The 19,678-nt window shown below is 38.3% G+C and overlaps 1 protein-coding gene across 1 annotated transcript in view; it reads right to left on the bottom strand.

The window, feature by feature from the left end:
* Window positions 1–19,678, bottom strand: part of DOCK4 (dedicator of cytokinesis 4) — a 249,780-nt gene that overhangs the window by 31,753 nt on the left and 198,349 nt on the right. Inside the window, exons 35-38 of the mRNA XM_023513222.1 lie at window positions 18,024–18,117; window positions 9,631–9,779; window positions 6,390–6,476; window positions 4,056–4,160 (exon numbers count right to left, since the gene is read on the bottom strand). Of these exons, the coding sequence (XP_023368990.1) occupies window positions 4,056–4,160; window positions 6,390–6,476; window positions 9,631–9,779; window positions 18,024–18,117 (435 nt within the window). The remainder of the gene's footprint in view (window positions 1–4,055; window positions 4,161–6,389; window positions 6,477–9,630; window positions 9,780–18,023; window positions 18,118–19,678) is intronic.

Here is a 19,678-nt window from a genome sequence, read left to right as displayed (position 1 = left end):
CTGACAGTTTAATGATACTGAAATTATAGAGTATGGTCATTGATGAAGCACTCTGTACACATCTACTTAACCAATACGAGCTTGAGCGGATGTTACTCACCATCCCTACCTCCCTTTTTATTCTGAGACAGAGTCCCACTCTGTTGCCCCAGGGCTGAGTGCCATGGCATCATCATAGCTCCCAGCAACCTCAAACTCTTGGGCTCAAGTAATCCTCCTTCCTCCCCCTCCTGAGTATCAGGGAATACAGGTGCCTGCCACAGTGCCCAGCTAATTTTTCTATTTTTAGTAGATATGGGGCCTCACTTCTGCTCAGGGTGGTCTTGAACTCCTGAGCTCAAGCAATCTGTCCATCTTCGCCTCTCAGAGTGCTGGGATTACAGGTTGAGCCATTGCTCCTGGCCTTACCCCATTTTCTAACTGGGGAACCAAGGCTCACAGTCTTTAAGTACTTTGTCCATGTGTACTAGTTTCAAGCTCATGTCTGAGGCTTTAAGACCTGAGGTCTGTCTACTCTGAACATGGCCTGGTGTGTCCAGGAAAAACTCCCAGGAGCTACCAAGACCAAGAAAGGTCATGGGATCTCACATTCCAGAGAGCTTTAAGAAAAGGAGAGAGCAGTTTGGTCTGTGGGAGATGAGGTCCAAGGTTTTTGGTGTTTTTCAGCTATATGAGGTTCCTATAATTGCATAAAATTCCCCCAGGGAGAATTCCAGGTCATAGTGAGAGAGTTAGAGACAACTCTTGAGTAAAGGGCTCAGATTTGCCCCGCGGAAAGAGCAGCTGCTGGCATGCAGAGGGGATGCAGCAGGGACTGGGGTCTGAGGACCCACCTCCATTCCCTACAAATCCCTAAATAAATCTTGAACATCAGACAAACACAAAGTAAGGCAGACTCTAACAAGAAATCGGGACCCCAAACCATCTTAGGTTTAAAACTTTCTGGAGAAAAGTTATACCTTTTGACACTGTATTTTAAAAATTCTCCTCAAAAGATAATAAATTTGTTTAATAAAGGATAATACATTTTTCCTTCCATACAGGAATCACAAAATAAATACCCACATATCCTAATACAGCACATATTTTTAAGACAATAATTATACATAACAATAGTTTGCAAAAATCAAGAAAGTTACTCTAAGCACACAGGCGATCCAATGGTATTAAAAAGCCATCTTAGAATAAAATTAAATTTTGGATTTGATGTTTAGGTTTCTAAGAAATAAAAGGGATTCAGTATTTTCCGCCATCAATACCTTTTTTAAAAAATCATAGATTTATAATTCACGGTACATAATTCATGTATTGTAAATTCACCCTTTTAAAATGTACAATTCAGTGGTTTTTAATTTATTCACAGAGTTGTACAACCCAAAGCACAATTGAATTTCAGAAAATTTTTATCATCTCAAAAAGAAAGCCTGTCTCTATTAGCAGTCTCTTCCTATTTCCCCTTCCCTCAGCCCCTGGCAACCGCAAAACTATTTTCTGGTCTATGGATTTGCCTATTAGGAGACTGTGCAATGGGTCTTTTGTGACTGGCTTCTTTCATCAAATTTTGAAAGTTCATCCATTTTTTTTAGGATATATCAGTACTTCATTAATTTTTATTGCTAAATAATATTCCATTGTACGGCTACACTACATTTTGTTTATCCATTCATCAGCTAATAGATATCTAAGTAATTTCTACTCTTTGGCTATTATGAATAATGCTGGTCTGAACATCTGGGTGTAGGTTTTAACGTGAACATACATTTTCAGTTTTCTTTAGTATATACCTAACAGTAGACCTGCTGGGTCATACTTGTCAATACTTTTTAAAGAACCCCCTTTTTATGAGGAGAAAAAATTATGTTATACAATTGCATAAACATATTAATTTATTGTAGCTTCAAAAATCATCCTAAAATTGATCAAACAATGAAAGGAAAATTTTAATGTTTGTATTTGTTTATTTTTAAATCAAAGAACAGACTAGGATCTGATTTCCTAAAAAAAGGTCAGGCTCCAAGATTCTGAAGAATGCAGTGCCCTTTAGAAACCAATAGAGGGTGACCTTTCTCTTTCATTTTGAGGGAAATGCCATTTAAAGCCAGGAAAGCTGTTTTTTTAAAAAAGATGATACGGAAGATTGATTTATACTAATTGGCTTCTTAACAAAATTTATTCTATTAGCTAATGCAGTTTTCTAATTTGCTAAACTCTCTTTAAAATGACGGCTTTTAAACTACTTCTAATTTCTTGTAACTTTACACTTCTAATTACCAGTAATTGCACATAATAGATGTCTAGTGCACCTCACTGTCCTCTGACTGGCTAAACTTAGAATTTTATCAGAGCTGCATAGGCACATTAGCCTTCATGAGCCTCTTCTTCAATTAAAAAAATTGAAAAATTTGGTTTGGTATGGTGATGAATATGTCAATACCAAAATTATATCATCTAATGCATAAGATATAGTATATAACATAACATTTTCTTCAACCTAAAAGTTCCTTTTTTCTTCTGATTTTTAAAAGAAATGAGAATTTTTATGGGCCCCTAAAAATATTATGTTCCCTAAATACTGTATCTACTATGCTTGATGCGTTAGCTAACTTTGGGTATATATCAAAGAAAATATGATCTTTGACTTTGCACAATTTTGTGCCAACAGAGGAAGGGGATCTACTGTGGCAGAGTCTCGCCTAGACCCCAGAGCTCTAGAATTCCTGTCATTCCACTTGGAACTTGGATCCAGCCACATGCAGTCTCCAGGGGGATTGTTTACAACTAGCAAAAGTCAGCAAGTATTCTGAATTTGCCATTGTTTTTGATCTGGAATCAAGACTTTCTCCATCTTTAGGCAGGTCCATCTGTGGAGTCAGCTTTGTGGTCATGTATAATATCATGTGGGTTCTCTGGCAACGTAACATAGTATGAGTGTGTAGCACACAAAGACAGGCCATTTCAATCAATTAAAAAATATCATCCTATCAATTGAGCATTTGTTCCATTTGATACTAAAATGAATTTTTACCTACAGTATATGTATATTTTGGGATCTATCAATTGATGTAATCTATCCATCTATCTTTCTTTTTCATTCTGAAAAGCAGATAAAGTAATGGTATTAGGAAACAATAAGGTGAAATTTTTCTATTCGCTCTTTCTCTCCGAGTACAACATCCTATATCTATCCATATGTGCTGAGAGTTAAAGCAAGATTTAGAACAACACAAATGTTAAAATATCTATTGAGATTTAAACTGGTAACAGATTGACTCAATTTTATAAATTATCCCAGACACTTTTTCCTTAGTTGCTCAGAGAAGCACATTTTCCTTTTAATCAATATTTTTATATATATGTATATAACAATATAAGTCTGTGAAGTGTTCAATAAGTATTCAAGCATGTAAGATATTAATTGGCAGAATGTGAAAAATGGAGCAAACTATTATCGTGTCTATAGATTTTCCCTTACAGAAACAGAGTTTAGAATTAACAATAAATTGGATCTCTTTGCTGAGTGATATTACATTTACATTTTCACAAAGTCATCAAAAAGGCCAAATAACCCTCTTCACATGATGTGAAACTGTGCTGTTTTCCATAGTCTGAAACTCCCAGCCCCCTGTAATGCCCCACTCTTTTTTATTTATTTTTTTCGCAGTTTTTGGCCAGGGCTGGGTTTGCTCCCGCCACCTCCAGTATATGGGGCTGGTGCCCTATTCCTTTGAGCCACAGATGCCGCCCTAATACCCCACTCTTTATCTCTAATGCTAACTCTATGGCAACTGCAGACTAAATACAATAGGGAATATCACATAAGGGAAACTAGAATTATCAAAGAGTACTCATAAAATTTAGTCAACTTAGCAAGGAGTAAGGCGATACAATCAGAAGTTATTGTAGTGTTTGCAAACTAAAAGGTAAAAGAAAAAAATCTTATCATGTTTTTGCTTGTCCTATTACCTGTGTTATAAAATGTCATTAACATCTCAGTTTTCATGATTGAGATATCTGTATTAGAAGTATGAGAGTAAATTAAATAGCATAATACTTACTCTTAAAAAAAATGGAAATTTTTTCCCATAAAAGCCAACTCTGAAGAACTCTGGTTCAAGACGCTGCTGGTCCATTATTTTGTCATACAGAGAGGCTTCCATCATCTAGAAATGCACAGAAAAAGGGCTAATAAACATGTTCTCTCACATTGCCTTTAACAGTTCACAGAAGAGGATTTTTCTTCTGTATAAAAAAGAACATCATTTTAATTAAGTTTGCTGAAAAGAAGGTCTGACTCCCTTTGTGATGCTTTAAGGAAGAGATTGGAAAGCTTTATAAATGTCCAAAGAGTAAATATTTTAGGTTTTGCAGGTCCTACAGTCTCCATCATAAACTCAAGTCTGCTAAGCTCGTAGGCTGTAGTTTGTTGACCTCTGCTTTAAAAGATCAAGTATACTATTACTTGTGATCACTAGAGAAAAATCATTTTCTTCAAAATTAAGGAGAAATTAACATGAACTATTGGAAGCATGAACTTTCTGGAGAATTCTCCTGCCAGATGCATTTGCTCCTACCTAGCGCATGGCACGTAATTCAGGACATTTGTAAGGTATACCACCTTGCACAGGTTGGGCCAGGGATAAACTGATAAAACAATCCCAAGGAGATTCATAGTGCAAAGTGCTGTCTGGGCTGCAGGCTCTTAAGTGTGTCTGACAATGCTGAAACCATGAAGCAAATAAAGCTTATGGCTTCCCATTTATGGTATAATTGTCCCCAGTGTTTCCAGAGAAAGACTAATATTGCTCTTGAACACTCACCCCCTACTCCCACCCCCCAGTAACAGCACCCCAAAGAGCAGTTGGCATGAAGTGTAATGCTTTGGGTTTATAAAAATCTTAGTGACTATGGCACCTCAGGGCTCTTCCGGGTAAACACTGTCACCTCACTTCTCTTAGATGAACAGGATGCCAAGAGATGAACGGAAACATTTTTATATAAAACGGCAGCACCTGCCAGACTCAGCTTGATAGACTAAAGTTAAAACAAGGTATTTCTCTTTGGCTTCATGTTAGGAGACATACCCAGGAACTGCTGACATGAACTACTATGCCAAGAGTATAGAGCCAGCTCCTGCCAGTAGGGTACGTTTCTTGATGGATTTTATCAGTCGTTAAAGGTTTATAGTATCATCTCTTAAATGGCTATCTCAAAATTAAAAGGCAAACATGTAAACTCTTTTTTAATATACAAAAACTGATGAGGCTGTTTTAGAAGCCGTGAAGAGCCTAAGTTCTCAGTAGGAGCTGGTGTATCGCAAGATGACCCAACATGTCCAGGATGCTAAAGAACAAGGACTCGGAGGGCCAGGAGGACTTGTGTCCATCTAAAAGCAAAGAAGGTATAGAACGTTTAATTCAGGGTCACAGAACATTAAAGTCCTTGAGTTTTAGGCACTAAAACTTTAGTTTAGGTCGAGCAAATAAAAACACATTTCTAAAGCTACAGAGAGTCAACACCTATAGGCTTTGGTCCTAAATTATTTAAAAACGGTTTAGCTAGCCATTTCTATAGATTTGCAGATTATGGAACTAAGAATGATCCAACATTACAGAGAATTTGTGTATAAGTTGGAGCTCTTCAAATGGTATGGAGATTTTCCACAATAAGCTATTTTTGTTTATTTGAGAAAGTGTCCTGGGCTAGAATGCCGTGGCATCTACGCCCTGGGCTAGTTTATGATGGAGACTGTAGGACCTGCAAAACTTAAAATATTTACTCTTTGGACATCTACTCTGTTGCCTGGGCTAGAATGCCATGGCATCAGCATAGCTCACTGCAACTTCAAATTCCTGGGCTCAAGTGGACCTCCTGCCTCATCCTCTCATTTTGTTTGAGACTTCAGGTATATGTGTCCACGCCTGGCTAATTTAAAACACATTTTTTATTTTTGTGAGATAGGATTTGATATATTGCTCAGGCTGATCTTAAACATCAAAACTCAAATGTTTGTCCCACCTTGGTCTCCCAAAATGCTAGGACTACAAGACTACAAGTGTGGCCTTAAGCGAAAAGCATTAATCCTTCATTAGACTGTGAATTTCAGACGTGGTCTTTTAGAATAGATCATGAGCTCACTTTTCTGTAAATAAATCAAAAGCATGGTAAATCAATTTGCTATATCTCTGTGTAAACAGCTGGGTATGCTTCAAAAGAAACACTTATCTTTTTATTTTTTTTTATTTTTTTATTTTTTTAGAAACACTTATCTTAAAAAAAGGCTTTTGTAAGACATATCAGGGTGAATGCAAAGTTAATTTCATAGAACCACATTGGAAAGGTGATCAAAAACGGAGGCCGTCACCTGATTAAAATGCATCCCGACACCTTACCCTCATCTTGCTCAGGTTTCTGTAGTCGTAATAACTCTCATATTGCTCTGCAATCTTCCGGCACAGGATAATGCCATTTTCCCAGCACTGTGGACAGATGAATAATATAAATGTAACTATCCCACAACATTTCTTTACCTTTACCTCTAAGGTCAAGATGTGAGTGCTTTTATATTATCAAGCCTAATTCCTTAATCTTTATTACATACTTTTAATCATATTGCTGGAATTTTAAGCTGAAAAACATCATGTAATAAAGACATAACTTATAAAAAAATCTTTAGAAAGTTGGAAAGGATAACCCACCATAACAATCATTAATATACCTTGTAGATATAATATTTTCTAGTGTTATTTCAGAATCAACATCTTGAAATAAGTATAGATCCACAACAGCCAAGCAGATGGATATAAATAGGCTCTTGGTGCTGAAGAGGGAATTACCCGCTGACCCATAAGGCCCAGTTATCCATGACTGGAACCGTGGATTCATACTAACCCAAACTAAGTCGTACTTGCAAATGGTGAGTGGTCTAACCCAGCTGGTTACTCTCAGCAGAAATACAAAAATTCTTCAATGTAGCATAGGTGTTGGGGACACATGGCCTTCTGGATCTTGAGTGTGGCCTTTTGACTAAATCTAAATTTTACAGATCAAATCTTTTTAATAAAGGGATTTGTTCTGTGAAAGCTGGATTCAGTCAAGGGCCTACACTCAGAGATCTGGAATTGGAGGGCCACATGTGGCCTTGAGGCTGCAGGTTCCTCCTCTTAACAGATGCAAATGAGCATGGCTGTGTTCCAGTAAGAATTTATCTAGGAACACTGAAATGTTATGAATTTTATGTAATTTTCACATGTTATTATTATTATTAATTTCTTCTAATCATTTGAAAATTTAAAAGAGATTTGTAGCTTCTGGGCTATACAGAAACAAGTGGCGAGCCATTTGATCTGTGGACCATAGTTTGCAATTCCTGACCTAGCCCAAACTCCTGGGAATGGTCAAATATAGGGTGGCTGTAAAGTTTGTGTGCAATTTAAATAGTTGTAACTTTATGGCCACCTTGTGTATTAATAATATGAAGCCAGAGATTTTTTAACAGCTCTAGGTGTCTAAGTTTTCTAGGTGAAAACTTCACAGCAGGAAGGTACAAAGACATTTCTTTCATTATTAAGGTAATGATAAGTCAGTGAAGTTAGATAAACAATAAAGGAGAATATTAAAAAAGCTATTTCCTTGCATCAAATTTTTAGACACACTCAATTACATTTTGTAAGAGAATGTCAGCCACTGGTTGTACATTAATTTTCTTTTAATGTTCTCAATTTGGAAGATGTATTTAAATCTAAGGCATGTGCCACCCAAGCATCCAGGTGTTCAAATTAAATAAATAATGGTTGCCAGAGTCACAGATTTGCAAATTTTTTAAATGACAACTACAAGCCATTGAAGGGGGAAAGGAAGTAGAGTAAGGTGAGGTACTGAATTGCATTACTAGGCCAGTAGTTTTCCTAACACTCTGAGTATATGATGAGATGCCAGAAAATCCTTTCAAAAAATACATGCCAATTTGGGGAGTAGATGAGGGGGTGATATGGTTTTTCAGAGAATAAAATACCTGGGTGCTATGGTGTGAATGTCTGTGTCCCTTTCAATTTCATATGTTGAAATCCTAACTCCCAAGATGACGATATGACAAAGTGGGCTCTTTGGAAGTGATTAGGTCTTAAGGGTACAGCCCTCCTGATTGGCATTAGCGCCCTTGCAAAGAGGCCCCAGAGAGTTAGCTGGCCCCGTCCTCCACATGAGGACACAGCAGGAAGGCATCATGTACGAGGAAACGTGGCTTCACCAGACAGTGCAGGCAGAATGGGGGCCAAAGATCTTATTTTTGGTAAGGGAAAACATCCCCAGAAAATGGAAAAAAAAAAAAAAAACAGAGAAATAAGCTGAGCAAGGTAGAATAAAAACAGGTTAGCTAGTTTACTTTTAAATCAGCCACGAAATTTCTTATCTGAGTAGTTCCTGCTTTTCCTAGAAGCCTGGCCTGTAGGGGATACAGCTTGCAAACACCCCTGCTGGGTTTGTGAATACTGTGAAGAAACAATGGCTGCAGAGGAAGTTGTGTGCAAGGCCTGGCAAGAAACATTACCTAGGCTGTTTCCTGCTTAGTCAATAGCCAAAGCAAATACTCATTGTGGATATCTGTATTTGGCCAGGGCAGAGATGAGATCAAAGGAACAGCCTGAGCCCTGAAATATGGGTAAGAGAGCTTATATCCCTTATCACAGAGAAAGACCCTTTGGGGAGAGATTAGAAGAAAATTCTGTCCCACTGATTCTTCAGACGAGACTGACACTGCTGGTGACATTTTCCTCCACAGTGAACTAGTGGGGATTAAACCCCCGTAAGGAATCTGTGTGGGTGACCACAGATAGGGTATTGCCCCTACACAAGGCTCAGGTTTTGGATTTCTCAAGGACGCTCAGACCCTTAAAGTTAATGATTATAGAAACAATGGGAGCCGAGCCCTGAAAGTGGGTAAGATAGCTTATATCAGAGAAACTGCTGAAGTTTTTGTTTCCTTCCTCAGCTTACCCTTTAGGCTAATGAAGAAATAACCTTCAATAAAAGCTGAGTGGAACAAACACTTGGGGCCATTTGCTGTACTGCACTAATGGGTGATGACCCCCTATGTTTCCTACCTTTGAAAATTCTATGCTGTGTGTCCTGTCTCTTTGTCTCTCACAGCTTCTAACTTAACTTTTCTTCAGTTGACTGGCCACAGCCAGCTCCACAGGTCTTAAAGGACCTTCCCCCCGGGGGGCACCCTGGCAGACAGCAAATCTATCAAGGTTTGACCTTAGACTTCTCAGCCTCCAGAACTGTGAGAAATAAATTTAGGTTGTTTATAAGCTACCTAGTCTATGGTATTTTCTTATAGCAGTCCCAAAAGACTAAGTCACTGGGGTATCAAACTGTCTAGATCAGTGTTTATCAAAGCATAATGCCACATTGGTGTACTTTGGAGTCTTCTGGAGCTCTTGTTAAAACCATAGGTTTCCCAGAATATCTAGGGGAGGGGGAAAGGGCCTGGGAATCTGTAGATTTTAGGTATTTCTCATGCATATTAAAATGTGAGGATCCCTGCTTGGGGAGGGAGGCATCAGTAAACTAGAAATAAAGCAGAAGTGGACAGTAATACAATCTGCTTGGGAGGGTCCAGGTCTGACTTACTTTGCCTCTGTCAAAGTTCTGGATGATGGTGAGGTGCAGGTGCTCCTTGCGCTGCCACTCTGTCTGCATGGGGTAGGTCAGGAACTCCCTGAGCGGCCGGTCAGACCACTCCAGGAGCTCGTCATACAGGAGGAGGGTGTATGCAGCTTCTGAGAATCAAGAGCAAAGACAGTGATTAAGACAGGACCCCAAACCACACTCCCCTTCAAATGGGGCAAGAGGGAAAGTCATGATTAAGACAGGTCCCCAGACCACACCCCTTCAAATGGGGTCAGTTTGGAACAAATTGGAGAAAATAGTATATTCTACATTTCATAAGATAGCAGAAAATTGTCCAGAATATGTGCAGCAGCAGGTTAATGAAGGATGGCTTCCTCTGGATGATGAATCCTTGGGTTCCCTGTATTTTCTCTCCTTTTTGTTTTAGTTTTCTCTATGATGTCTGTATATCATGGTATAATAAGAATATCCAAGGTTATCTTATAGCTGGTTCAAAGATGGAGGGGAGACATGCCTTTGTTTTCTGGGTAAGTCCACTTAGTAAGTCCCTTGGGGACTATGAGTGCCTTCAAAGGGGTGTGCTTAGGAAACAAAAAATGGCAAATAAATTCTTCTGGAAACTAAAGGGCTGAAAAATGGAAGGTGGTGTTAGAGGAGGACAGGCCAAAAGACAGGAAGAATTTAGAAGGGTCAGAAAAGCCAGGAGGAGCTGAGTGAAGACAATAAAAAAGAAAAAAAATCCAGTGACAGAGTAGGGGTTGGAGAGGGTAGCTGTGCGGGATGAGAAGTGTATGTGCATTGTGTGTGTCAGTGTGAGAGAGAAAAAGAGCTGCTGTGGGCCGCATGACATGACTCCCATGGCTGGCCCCACAAACCTTCAGTGAAAACTACTGAAATCATTACGTGCTTGGTATGGTTGGATTTTCCATATGCAGATAAGTAGAAAAGGTGACCTATCTTTTTAAGCATAGCTCACAAATAGGTGGTATATTTTGCTATTCTATAGTTCTCTTCTTTTCCTAAACCATAAATATAGTGAAACAGAAACCAGACAGAATTCACTGTCATTGATGAAGGACTACAATCATCTTTTTCTTTCTCATTATAACAGCCAACTCATTTATTAAATTGAATAAAATGGACAAACACTTATGTTATTAATCCCATGTAACCACTACCCCATATGTCTCTCAAAAGACATAATAGCAGCTTTTAAGATGGTATTAGTAAATGGTAATTCTTTTTCTTCATTCATTTAGCTTAAGGGTAATTACACACAAAGCCCTAAAGTAAACTGTTAAGTTCTGATACTATTGTTTGGCCACCTCCATATATAAGAGGTAGTTGTAATAAGAAAGGCCAGGGTATCTATCACTCTTCTCTTGCCTCTTTAGGGTAGAAGTCCCATAAGGCATGGGCTCTGGCTCTTATTCTCTTCAATTACCTTTGGTGAGCTCATCTAATCTCTGGGTTCAATTACTGTTGCAAAAGCTTTCTTAGCCCACCAGCAGTCTGTTATCCCCCTTCATCTAGTTTGCACAGTACCAATCTGATCTTCTGTCAATGCAAATGATCATGTTGCTTCCCTGATTAAAACCAGTCAACTCTCAGTAGCTAACACAATAAATTTAGGCTTTCTAAAGGACAGAGGAGGCTGGTCCTGATCTGCTCCTTACCAACCTCTCTACCCACATTTTCCCATTGTCCTTTCACATAGCACAGGCAAGGAGAAGGCCATCCCTGTCTCCTTTAAGAAGCCTCAGTAGCTGCTTAGCCTCCAGCCCCCACAGTTGGAGCCCCTGGACTCTAACGCCCACCTTGAGGAATGAGCAAGATGCCCTCTGGCCCAGAGGCAGCTGGACAAAAGGAAGCTGCCCAGCAGGGAGAGAATGTCTTGTTACATGGGCACTTGAGACTCTGAGATGAACAGAGACAACCCACACTAAAGGATATCAGCTAACTGGTGGATACAGGAACAGAGGTGAATCCCAGTAACACAGGTAGCCTTGCAAGACTGCTCTGACCGTACAGGAATTATAATAACCAGATCCTCAGTTCTGTGCTGTATTTTGAATAGTAATTTCATTTTCTCTGAAATACCCTGAGATGATTTCCTGATGTTTATTTCCCACACATCCTTATAGCAAATGCTAAGCATTAGGAAAACCACATGTATATCATCATTCCCTTTGCCACACTCCACTCTTGTCATCTCAGGAAGCTGAGGTTCCCCTGCATTTCACACCAATTCCCCCCAAAGGGCCCTCATAGGAATTTCCTTCCACCCTCTCCCCCTTTAACTCTTGTAACTCCTACTTTCTCTTAATGACTGAGCTGAAGAGTTATCTTCTTTGCCTCTCAAATTTCTTCTGCATTTCTCTTAGCATCTGGGAAAATACCCTGGAGACTAACAGACCATTTGCAGGATTAGAAGGAGGGATGCCCTTCCCAGCTGCTGATATGGTGTGACGTCAAGGGCAATGAAGGTCAAATTCACAGAGTGAGAAGTTAGAATGGTGGCTGTCAGGGGCAGAGGGAATGAGGACTTAATGGTTAATGGGTACGGAGTTCTAGTCTGGAAAGACTAAAAAAGTTCTGGAGACGGATTGGTGATGATTGTACAACAGTGTGAATGTATCTAATGCCATTGAATGATACACTTAAAAATGATTAGGATGGTAAATTTTATGCTATGCATATTTTACTACAATTAATAAAAAAAGAAAAGAAAGAGCCAATAAAGGTTTCCACCTCACAAATACTTTCCCCAGTCAAGTTTGTGGAAAGTCTAGGGATGGTTGGGTCCGGTGTGGGTAAGCTGCCCTGGGAAAGCCTGAGAAAACTGGGAGGCATTGGCAAGTTAGCAAAGGAAGTGACAAATGACACAATGATGGCTTAAGAAAGGTGTAAGGACAAATCTTGCCTGTTTTAGTATTTGATTTAGGAATGACAATATGTATCTGAGATAAACTATATAGAGAGAGGAAGATACAGAATATTTCTAGTAATAAAACGCTTTTGAGGCATGAATAACACATCACACTGATGAGGCTGATTTTGAACAAATTCACAAATTGTTAACTGTTTTCGTGAGATAAGTTGCATGTTTATTCTCTGCATCTGTACAAGATGATAGATGATACATACTTAAGAGGAATGAATGAATCACATTCCAAATTTCTAACAATCTTCTCACAAGTGTTTATAATTTGGAACAATTAAAAGGCATTACCACATAATTAGACAAAGGCCATGTCATTCCACCATTGTGAGAAGTACACAGTAAGGACACCAAATATGCAAAAAGAAAAGCACAGGAGAAGAGTGGAGGTAAATTAGGACTGGAGGATACTGTCACAGAAGGCTGGAAAAGGGTAAGCCATTTAAACAGCATCCTATAAAAATAGAAAAATGTTTCCATCAATTTCACTTTCTCCAAGGACACACAAGAATGAGGGTGGAAGAGGGAAGGATAAAATGTTACATGGGAAACATTTTATGACTTATTTCTTATGACTTTGGGGACTATAAAAACTGCAAGTTGAATAAACAAAGGAAAGAGTTTTATAATTTCTGAATTATAATTAGACAAATTTGAACTTTCTTTCAGAGAACCAAAACATGTGTTACATATTTGGAATAGCTTGTCCTCACATCCCTCTCTTATTTCTTTTTTTGTGGACTTTAAAATTAAAAACACAAGTCTACTTGATTGTTTTCTTACTGATTCAGGAATTCCCAGTATTAAAGAACATGCTCACTGGATGTTAAAATTTAATTGATGGGTGCATGGGTTAGTGATGTATTTATTAAAATCTCATTGCTAGGCATTTATTCTAAAACCTGGGAAGACTAAGGATAGGAAGACATCTCTGTCCTTAAGGAACATACCCTATAGCTGAATCTATCTCTCTATTACCTATCTATCTATCTTATACATGTACATACATGCATGTATGCAAATATATGAAATATATAATCTCATATAATATGGAATTATTAATCAAAATAATGTGATGTGTGCTTTAAAGAAAATCTGAAAAAAAATGCAGTGAGGCAAAAAGAGTTGAAAAAAATCAACTCAGCCTATGGAAGAAGGGTGGTGGGACATGGAACTGGTGAAAGGAAGAACTTCAGGAAGGGGAAGGAGTTGAACTTGAAAGATGAAAAGAAGGTACATGGTTCAAGTGGTAAGATGAAGCTGAATTGGTTTTACTTATGATAGACCTTGAGTAAAGAATTTGAAGCTTATTTTGTAGAACATATAAATTGACAATAGTTTTACCTAGAGAAGGGGTTAGTTAGCCAACTTTCTCTTAAAGAACCAGACAGTAAATAATTTAGGCAGTGGTCTTCATCTCAGCTGCTCAAGTCTGCCACTGTGTTGCAAAAGCAGCTATAGATAATATGTAAATAAGCTGGTGTGGATGAGTCCTAATAAAACCTCCTTTACAGGGGTCACTACAGAGGCTCATGCTTGTAATCCTAGCACTCTGGGAGGCTGAGGTGGGTGGATTGCTTAAGCTCAGCCTTAGTAAGAGTGACACCTCATCTTTAAAAAAATAGCTGGGTATGGTGGTGCACACTTGGAGTCCCAGCTACACAGGAGGCTGAGGCAAGAGGACTGCTTGGACCCAAGAGTTTGAGGTTGCTGTGAGCTATGACACCATGGTAGTCAACCCCGACAACTGAGTAAGACTCTGTCTCAAAAACAAAACACAAAACAAAAAAACCCTTCCTTTACAAGATCAGGGGGCTAGCCTGAAGATTATAATTTGCTGACTCCTGTTCTAGAGAATAACTTTGGTGATAAGAGGCAGTCCAGGTAGGGATAATGAAGCCTAACTGAAGCAGTGGAAGTAGGAGCAAGGAAAAGGAAATGGTTTTGAGAGACTTAGGAAACAGAGTCAACAGAACTCCATGAATGATTACTTGAAGGAAGCTAACATATTAACTGCCATATAAGCTGTATTTAACACCTGCTAGTTTTGAGCCTGGAGTTGCATGAACATATATATCTATGTCTGTCTGTCTGTCTGTCTATCTATCTATCTATCTATCTATCTATCTATCGATCTATCTCACACATCTCTTGATCTAATAAAACACAGTGGCCTCAGAGACACATAGAATTTTTTTCTAGTGTGGCAGTCAATGTGTTAAGAACAGAAGAGCCAAAGATTATACAGAGGTCTCCAGACTGAGTAAACAATGATGCTGTTGATTGAGATAGTGGAACCATGGCTAGAGGCAGGTTTAAATTTGGGGAACCCAGCACCCTTTTAGAAATGGTTCTTTTAAAGCTTGGGCATGGTGGCTGGGTGTAGTGGCTAATGCCTATAATCCTAGCAATCTGGGAGGTCGAGGCATGTGGATTGCTCGAGCTTAGGAATTCGAGACCAGCCTAAGTAAGAGTGAGACCTTGCCTCTAAAAATAGCCAGGTGTTGTGGCAGGTGCCTATAGTCCCAGCTATTCAGGAGGCTGAAGCAAGAGGATTATTAGAGCCCATTTGTTTGAGGTTGCTGTGAGCTATGATGCTACACACTCTACCAAGGGTGTCAAAGTATCAAATAAATAAATTAATTAATTAATTAATAAAGCTTGGGCATGATTCAGGAATTCCTTGGAAGAATAGTGTGGCAAAAGGCCAAGATCTGTAGTTCCTAAATCTAATTAAAGGGTTCTGCTTCTAGTTAAGATGACATAAGCATGTTCATTCTCTATCTTTCCCATTGATTATAACTGAATATCCTGCACAGAATATATAATGCAACTATTGGAGAATTTTGAAAAGTAAATAAGAGCAGGTGAACTGAGGAAGAAAACCAGAGCTCAAACAATGACCGCATAGTGTTGAGTTCTCTGTTTTTATTTTTTGCCTTGCATACCACCTGGCTTAGGCTTCCCTATCTTCTGGAACTGTAAATGGGAACAGACAGAAAGGTTCCATGTAAAGCTCCTATAGACCGAGTATGGGAAGAGGACCCCCTGTGGTATATAGCTTTTAGGCTCTTCTGGCCTCATTCTAAGTAAGTCCCAGGAACAAAGCTACAAACTGAAGTGGTGGCAGAGGGGGCAGTGGTAGTGTCAGCAGTGGCTCCCATAGGCTGTTTCCTTTTGCTGTTTTGTCCACAGGGAGACCAACTATAGGGAGTGCATCATGATGTGAAGAGGGTCAAGCCTTGGCTTTATAGTCAGAGTGCTAAGAGGGGGGAGTCTCTGGGAGATGGGAAGACTAGGGAGGATCACAGAGAGGCGGACACTCAAGAAAGGGATGTTTTAATTCTGTGTATGAAGTCCTTGGCTCATGTCCAAGGTACATACATGTACAGTGGAGCATTGATTAATGTAACCAAGACTTTGAGAAATGAACTGTGGTGTAGATGACTGTCCAGGTCCCAGACCTCCCCTTGGGTCGCACACATGCAGGAAAAGACCAGAACAGTAGTGCAAGGGTTTTGAAAACTAAACTGGCATTAGAATTACAACCTTCAGAAGATGGTTCAGGACTTGAAGTTTGAACCTAACTTGGTTAACTGTTAAAATGAAAAAAGTTAACACTCTGCAGAAGATTTTAATGGAATCTAGAGTCTCATAACATAATATTAAAAAGTTCTAGGATATAATCCAAAATTATTTGATATTCAAGGAACCAGGAAAACTAAACAACTCTCAGAAGGCAAAGGCAATTAACACGTACCAACCCCAAGATGACACAGATGTTAGAATCTTAGACATAGACTATGAAGCAATTATTGTAATCATACTCTATAATGTAAAAGTAAATGCTCTTGAATGAATGAAAGGACAGAAGGTCTTTACAAAGAAAATGGATTTATAAAGTGAAAATAACTATATAGAAATTTTAGAAATAAGTAATAACAAAACCAAAAATTTCACAGGAAAGGCTCAGTAGCTGAACGAATAGCAGAAGAGAATTAGTGAACTTGAATGAATCAATAGAAATTATTTAATCTGAACAATAGAAAGAAGTAAAGTTGAAAAAAAAATAGAGGTCCAGAAACCTAGGAGTTAACCAAAAGCACTAAAATTCATGCCACTGCAATTCTCTGAAAGAAAAGAAGGATGGGTGCAGAAAATATATTTAAGAAAATAATGCCTGAAATTTCCCAAATTTGGTAAAGGAAATAAATTTATGAATCCAAGAAGGTTGGCAAACCAACAACAGGTTAAACTTAAAGCAAATTATGCCTGCACATAGAATAATCAAACTACTGAACACCAAAGGTAAAATTCTGAAAACACCCAGAGGAAAGTTACACAGTGCATGTAGGTGAGTTATTTATTTATTTATTTATTTATTTTTTGAGATGGAGCCTCAAGCTGTCCCCCTGGGTAGAGTGCTGTGGCATCACAGCTCACGGCAACCTCCAACTCCTGGGCTCAAGCGAGTCTCCTGCCTCTGTCTCCCAAGTAGCTGGGACCACAGGCTCCTGCCACAACGTCTGGCTATTTTTTTTTGGTTGCAGCCATCGTTGTTTGGCGGGCCCGGGGTGGATTTGAACCCGCCACCTTAGGTGTATGTGGCTGGTGCCTTAGTGGCTTGAGCCACACGTGCTGAGCCCAGGTGAGTAATTTAAATGATTGATTTAAAAAATTGTGGAGGCCAGAAGACAGCAGAGGCAGAGTTTTCAAGAACGGAAACAAAAGAACTGTTCACTTATAGTTCTGTATTCAGCAAACATATTTTTCAGGTATGAAGATTAAATAAAGATATCCTCAAATGAAGGAAAACTAAGAAAATTCTTTTCAGTAGATGTGCTTTAAAAAAATGCTAAAGCAAGTTCTTCAGGCTGAATAAAAATGTTAACAAAGGGAAACTGAGAATTTCAGAAATAAAGAACAGAAATGATAAATATCTGAATAAAAATAATAGACTATTTTTTTCTTCTTGAATTCTTTAAAAGAGGTATGATTAGTGGAAGCAAAATTTGACATTATCTGGTGGGGCTTTCAATGAATGCAGATGTACATATGACAGCTATAATACAAACTGAAAAGGATTATGGGATTTATATGGTTGTGTCCACATTTACCTTGAATTTTATGTGGTAAAACCCTAATTATAAGTGGACAGTGGAAAGTTAGGTATGAATTTTTCAATCTCAAGAGCAACCTCTAAAAAATTATGCAAAGCAATATTGTCAAAAAAAATCCTACATATGTAAATATCATATGTGATATATTTTTCATATGTAAATATAAATAAATACGCATGGTATATGGAGTACTTACAAACATATACCCAATTAAAAATAAATTTTAAAGTAGAAATGCTTGAGTCTTCAGCATTATAAATTAGAGGAGTTACCATGTTTAGTATATAGTGTTCAGCCCACTTTGCCCAATCTGAGCCAAAAGACAGAATTACCTGTAAAGTTCTGTGCTTTGAGATGCAGGTCATAGAGTTTGTGGATGTAGCGTATATACATCTCTTCCTTGTTCAGTTCAGTCTTATAGAAGTTCTGCAAAAAAGAGCATCAGTACAGATAGTTCCTCAATAGTCAGGCCAACAAATGATCATAGCTGCCTTTTACTCTGCTAAAGTTCTGTCTTGAACCAAGAGACCTAACATATTTTTCCCTGAAAATTTCTCTTTAAAAATGAAGTAAGGAGGCCTTGTGACATATTTTCAATTTGACGGTGTCTGTGTTAAACATCACTTAGCAATTACTGGCTAATATTGGATTGTTACCACTGATTCATGTTTCTTTTGTTACTTTCCATATTTTTTTTCCACTGAGACAGAGTCACTTTGTTGCCCCGGTAGAGCACTGTGGCATCATAGCTCACAGAAACCCCAAACTCTTAGGTTCAAGTGATCCTCTTGTCTCAGCCTCCCGAGTAGTTGGGACTACAGGTGCCCACCACAATGCCCGGATATTTTTAGAAATGGGGTCTCACTCTAGCTCAGGCTGGTCTTAAACTCCTAAGCTCAGGTGATCCACACTCCTCGGCCTCCCAGAGTATTAAGATTATAGGTGTGAACCACTGGAACTGGCCACTTTTGTTACTTTCTATTACTTTTTATTAGATTAACTGTCAATGGACAATCAGCCTGTTCAAGTAAAAAATGTTAAAAGTACATGACAGACTAACACATTTATTAAATTGGCTGATTGATATTCAAAGGATAGTTTCTTTAATTTTAAGTTTCAAGTATAGTTTAAAGAAAAGCCTCTAAGGCATATAAATAGGCATGGATGAGCAAAAACAAAGTAAAAATTTTTTTTTAATGTGCAAAAATGATGAGAATGTGGGTAAATGAAAATGTTCTTTATTGTTAAGATATTTTTCTGCATTTCTGACTTGGGTTGGAATTTAAATGTTTTTAGTTTATGTTCAAAACATAAAGAGACAAATAAGAGATTTCATTTCCAATTATTATTATAGGAACATACTTATTGAAAATATTTATTTATAAAACTTATCTAGATCTTTCTGGGCTTCTCTAAATATTTTAATATTAATTAACAAAAACTCAATGTTTACTTACCTGCACATTACGTTGGCACTTCAAAGGCATACTTAGAAGTATGCAAAAATACTCTCACCACATTAAAAAGTACATTAGTCCTCAGTAAACACAGGAGCAAATGTATATCAAATTAGATACAAATATAAGCATGATGCTGTGAGCCTCCAAATGCAACACTTTTAGTGAACAGATCATTGTACAGTATGAAATCCCTACTTACGACACTTGAACTATTGTTATTACTTATTGTTCCTCTCTTGAATGATGCTACGTGGTGTGTGGATGAAGGGCAAATTAATAATGGGAAGATAAATCTGTTGACAGGAAAGCGTGACAGGCTTCTCTAAGATGGAAAGGCCAAAAATTCTCAAAATTTCTGATGCTGATGAGCTAGCCAGGGCTTTTGTAATGGACCAAACTAGCCAATGTGGCCACTTAAATTGTACTTGCATGTGAAGTCCAAGGATCTTTTATCAAATGTACTCTCTGTCCACTATCTAATAGGTGTCCATTTATCAATACGAGGACTCTTCTAACCTTGAGACACA

This window comes from Otolemur garnettii, unplaced genomic scaffold (genome assembly GCF_000181295.1).
Source record: "Otolemur garnettii isolate 467f Iridium unplaced genomic scaffold, OtoGar3 scaffold00037, whole genome shotgun sequence".
Classification (NCBI taxonomy): Eukaryota; Metazoa; Chordata; class Mammalia; order Primates; family Galagidae; genus Otolemur; species Otolemur garnettii.
This window is presented reverse-complemented; position numbering and strand designations above follow the sequence as displayed.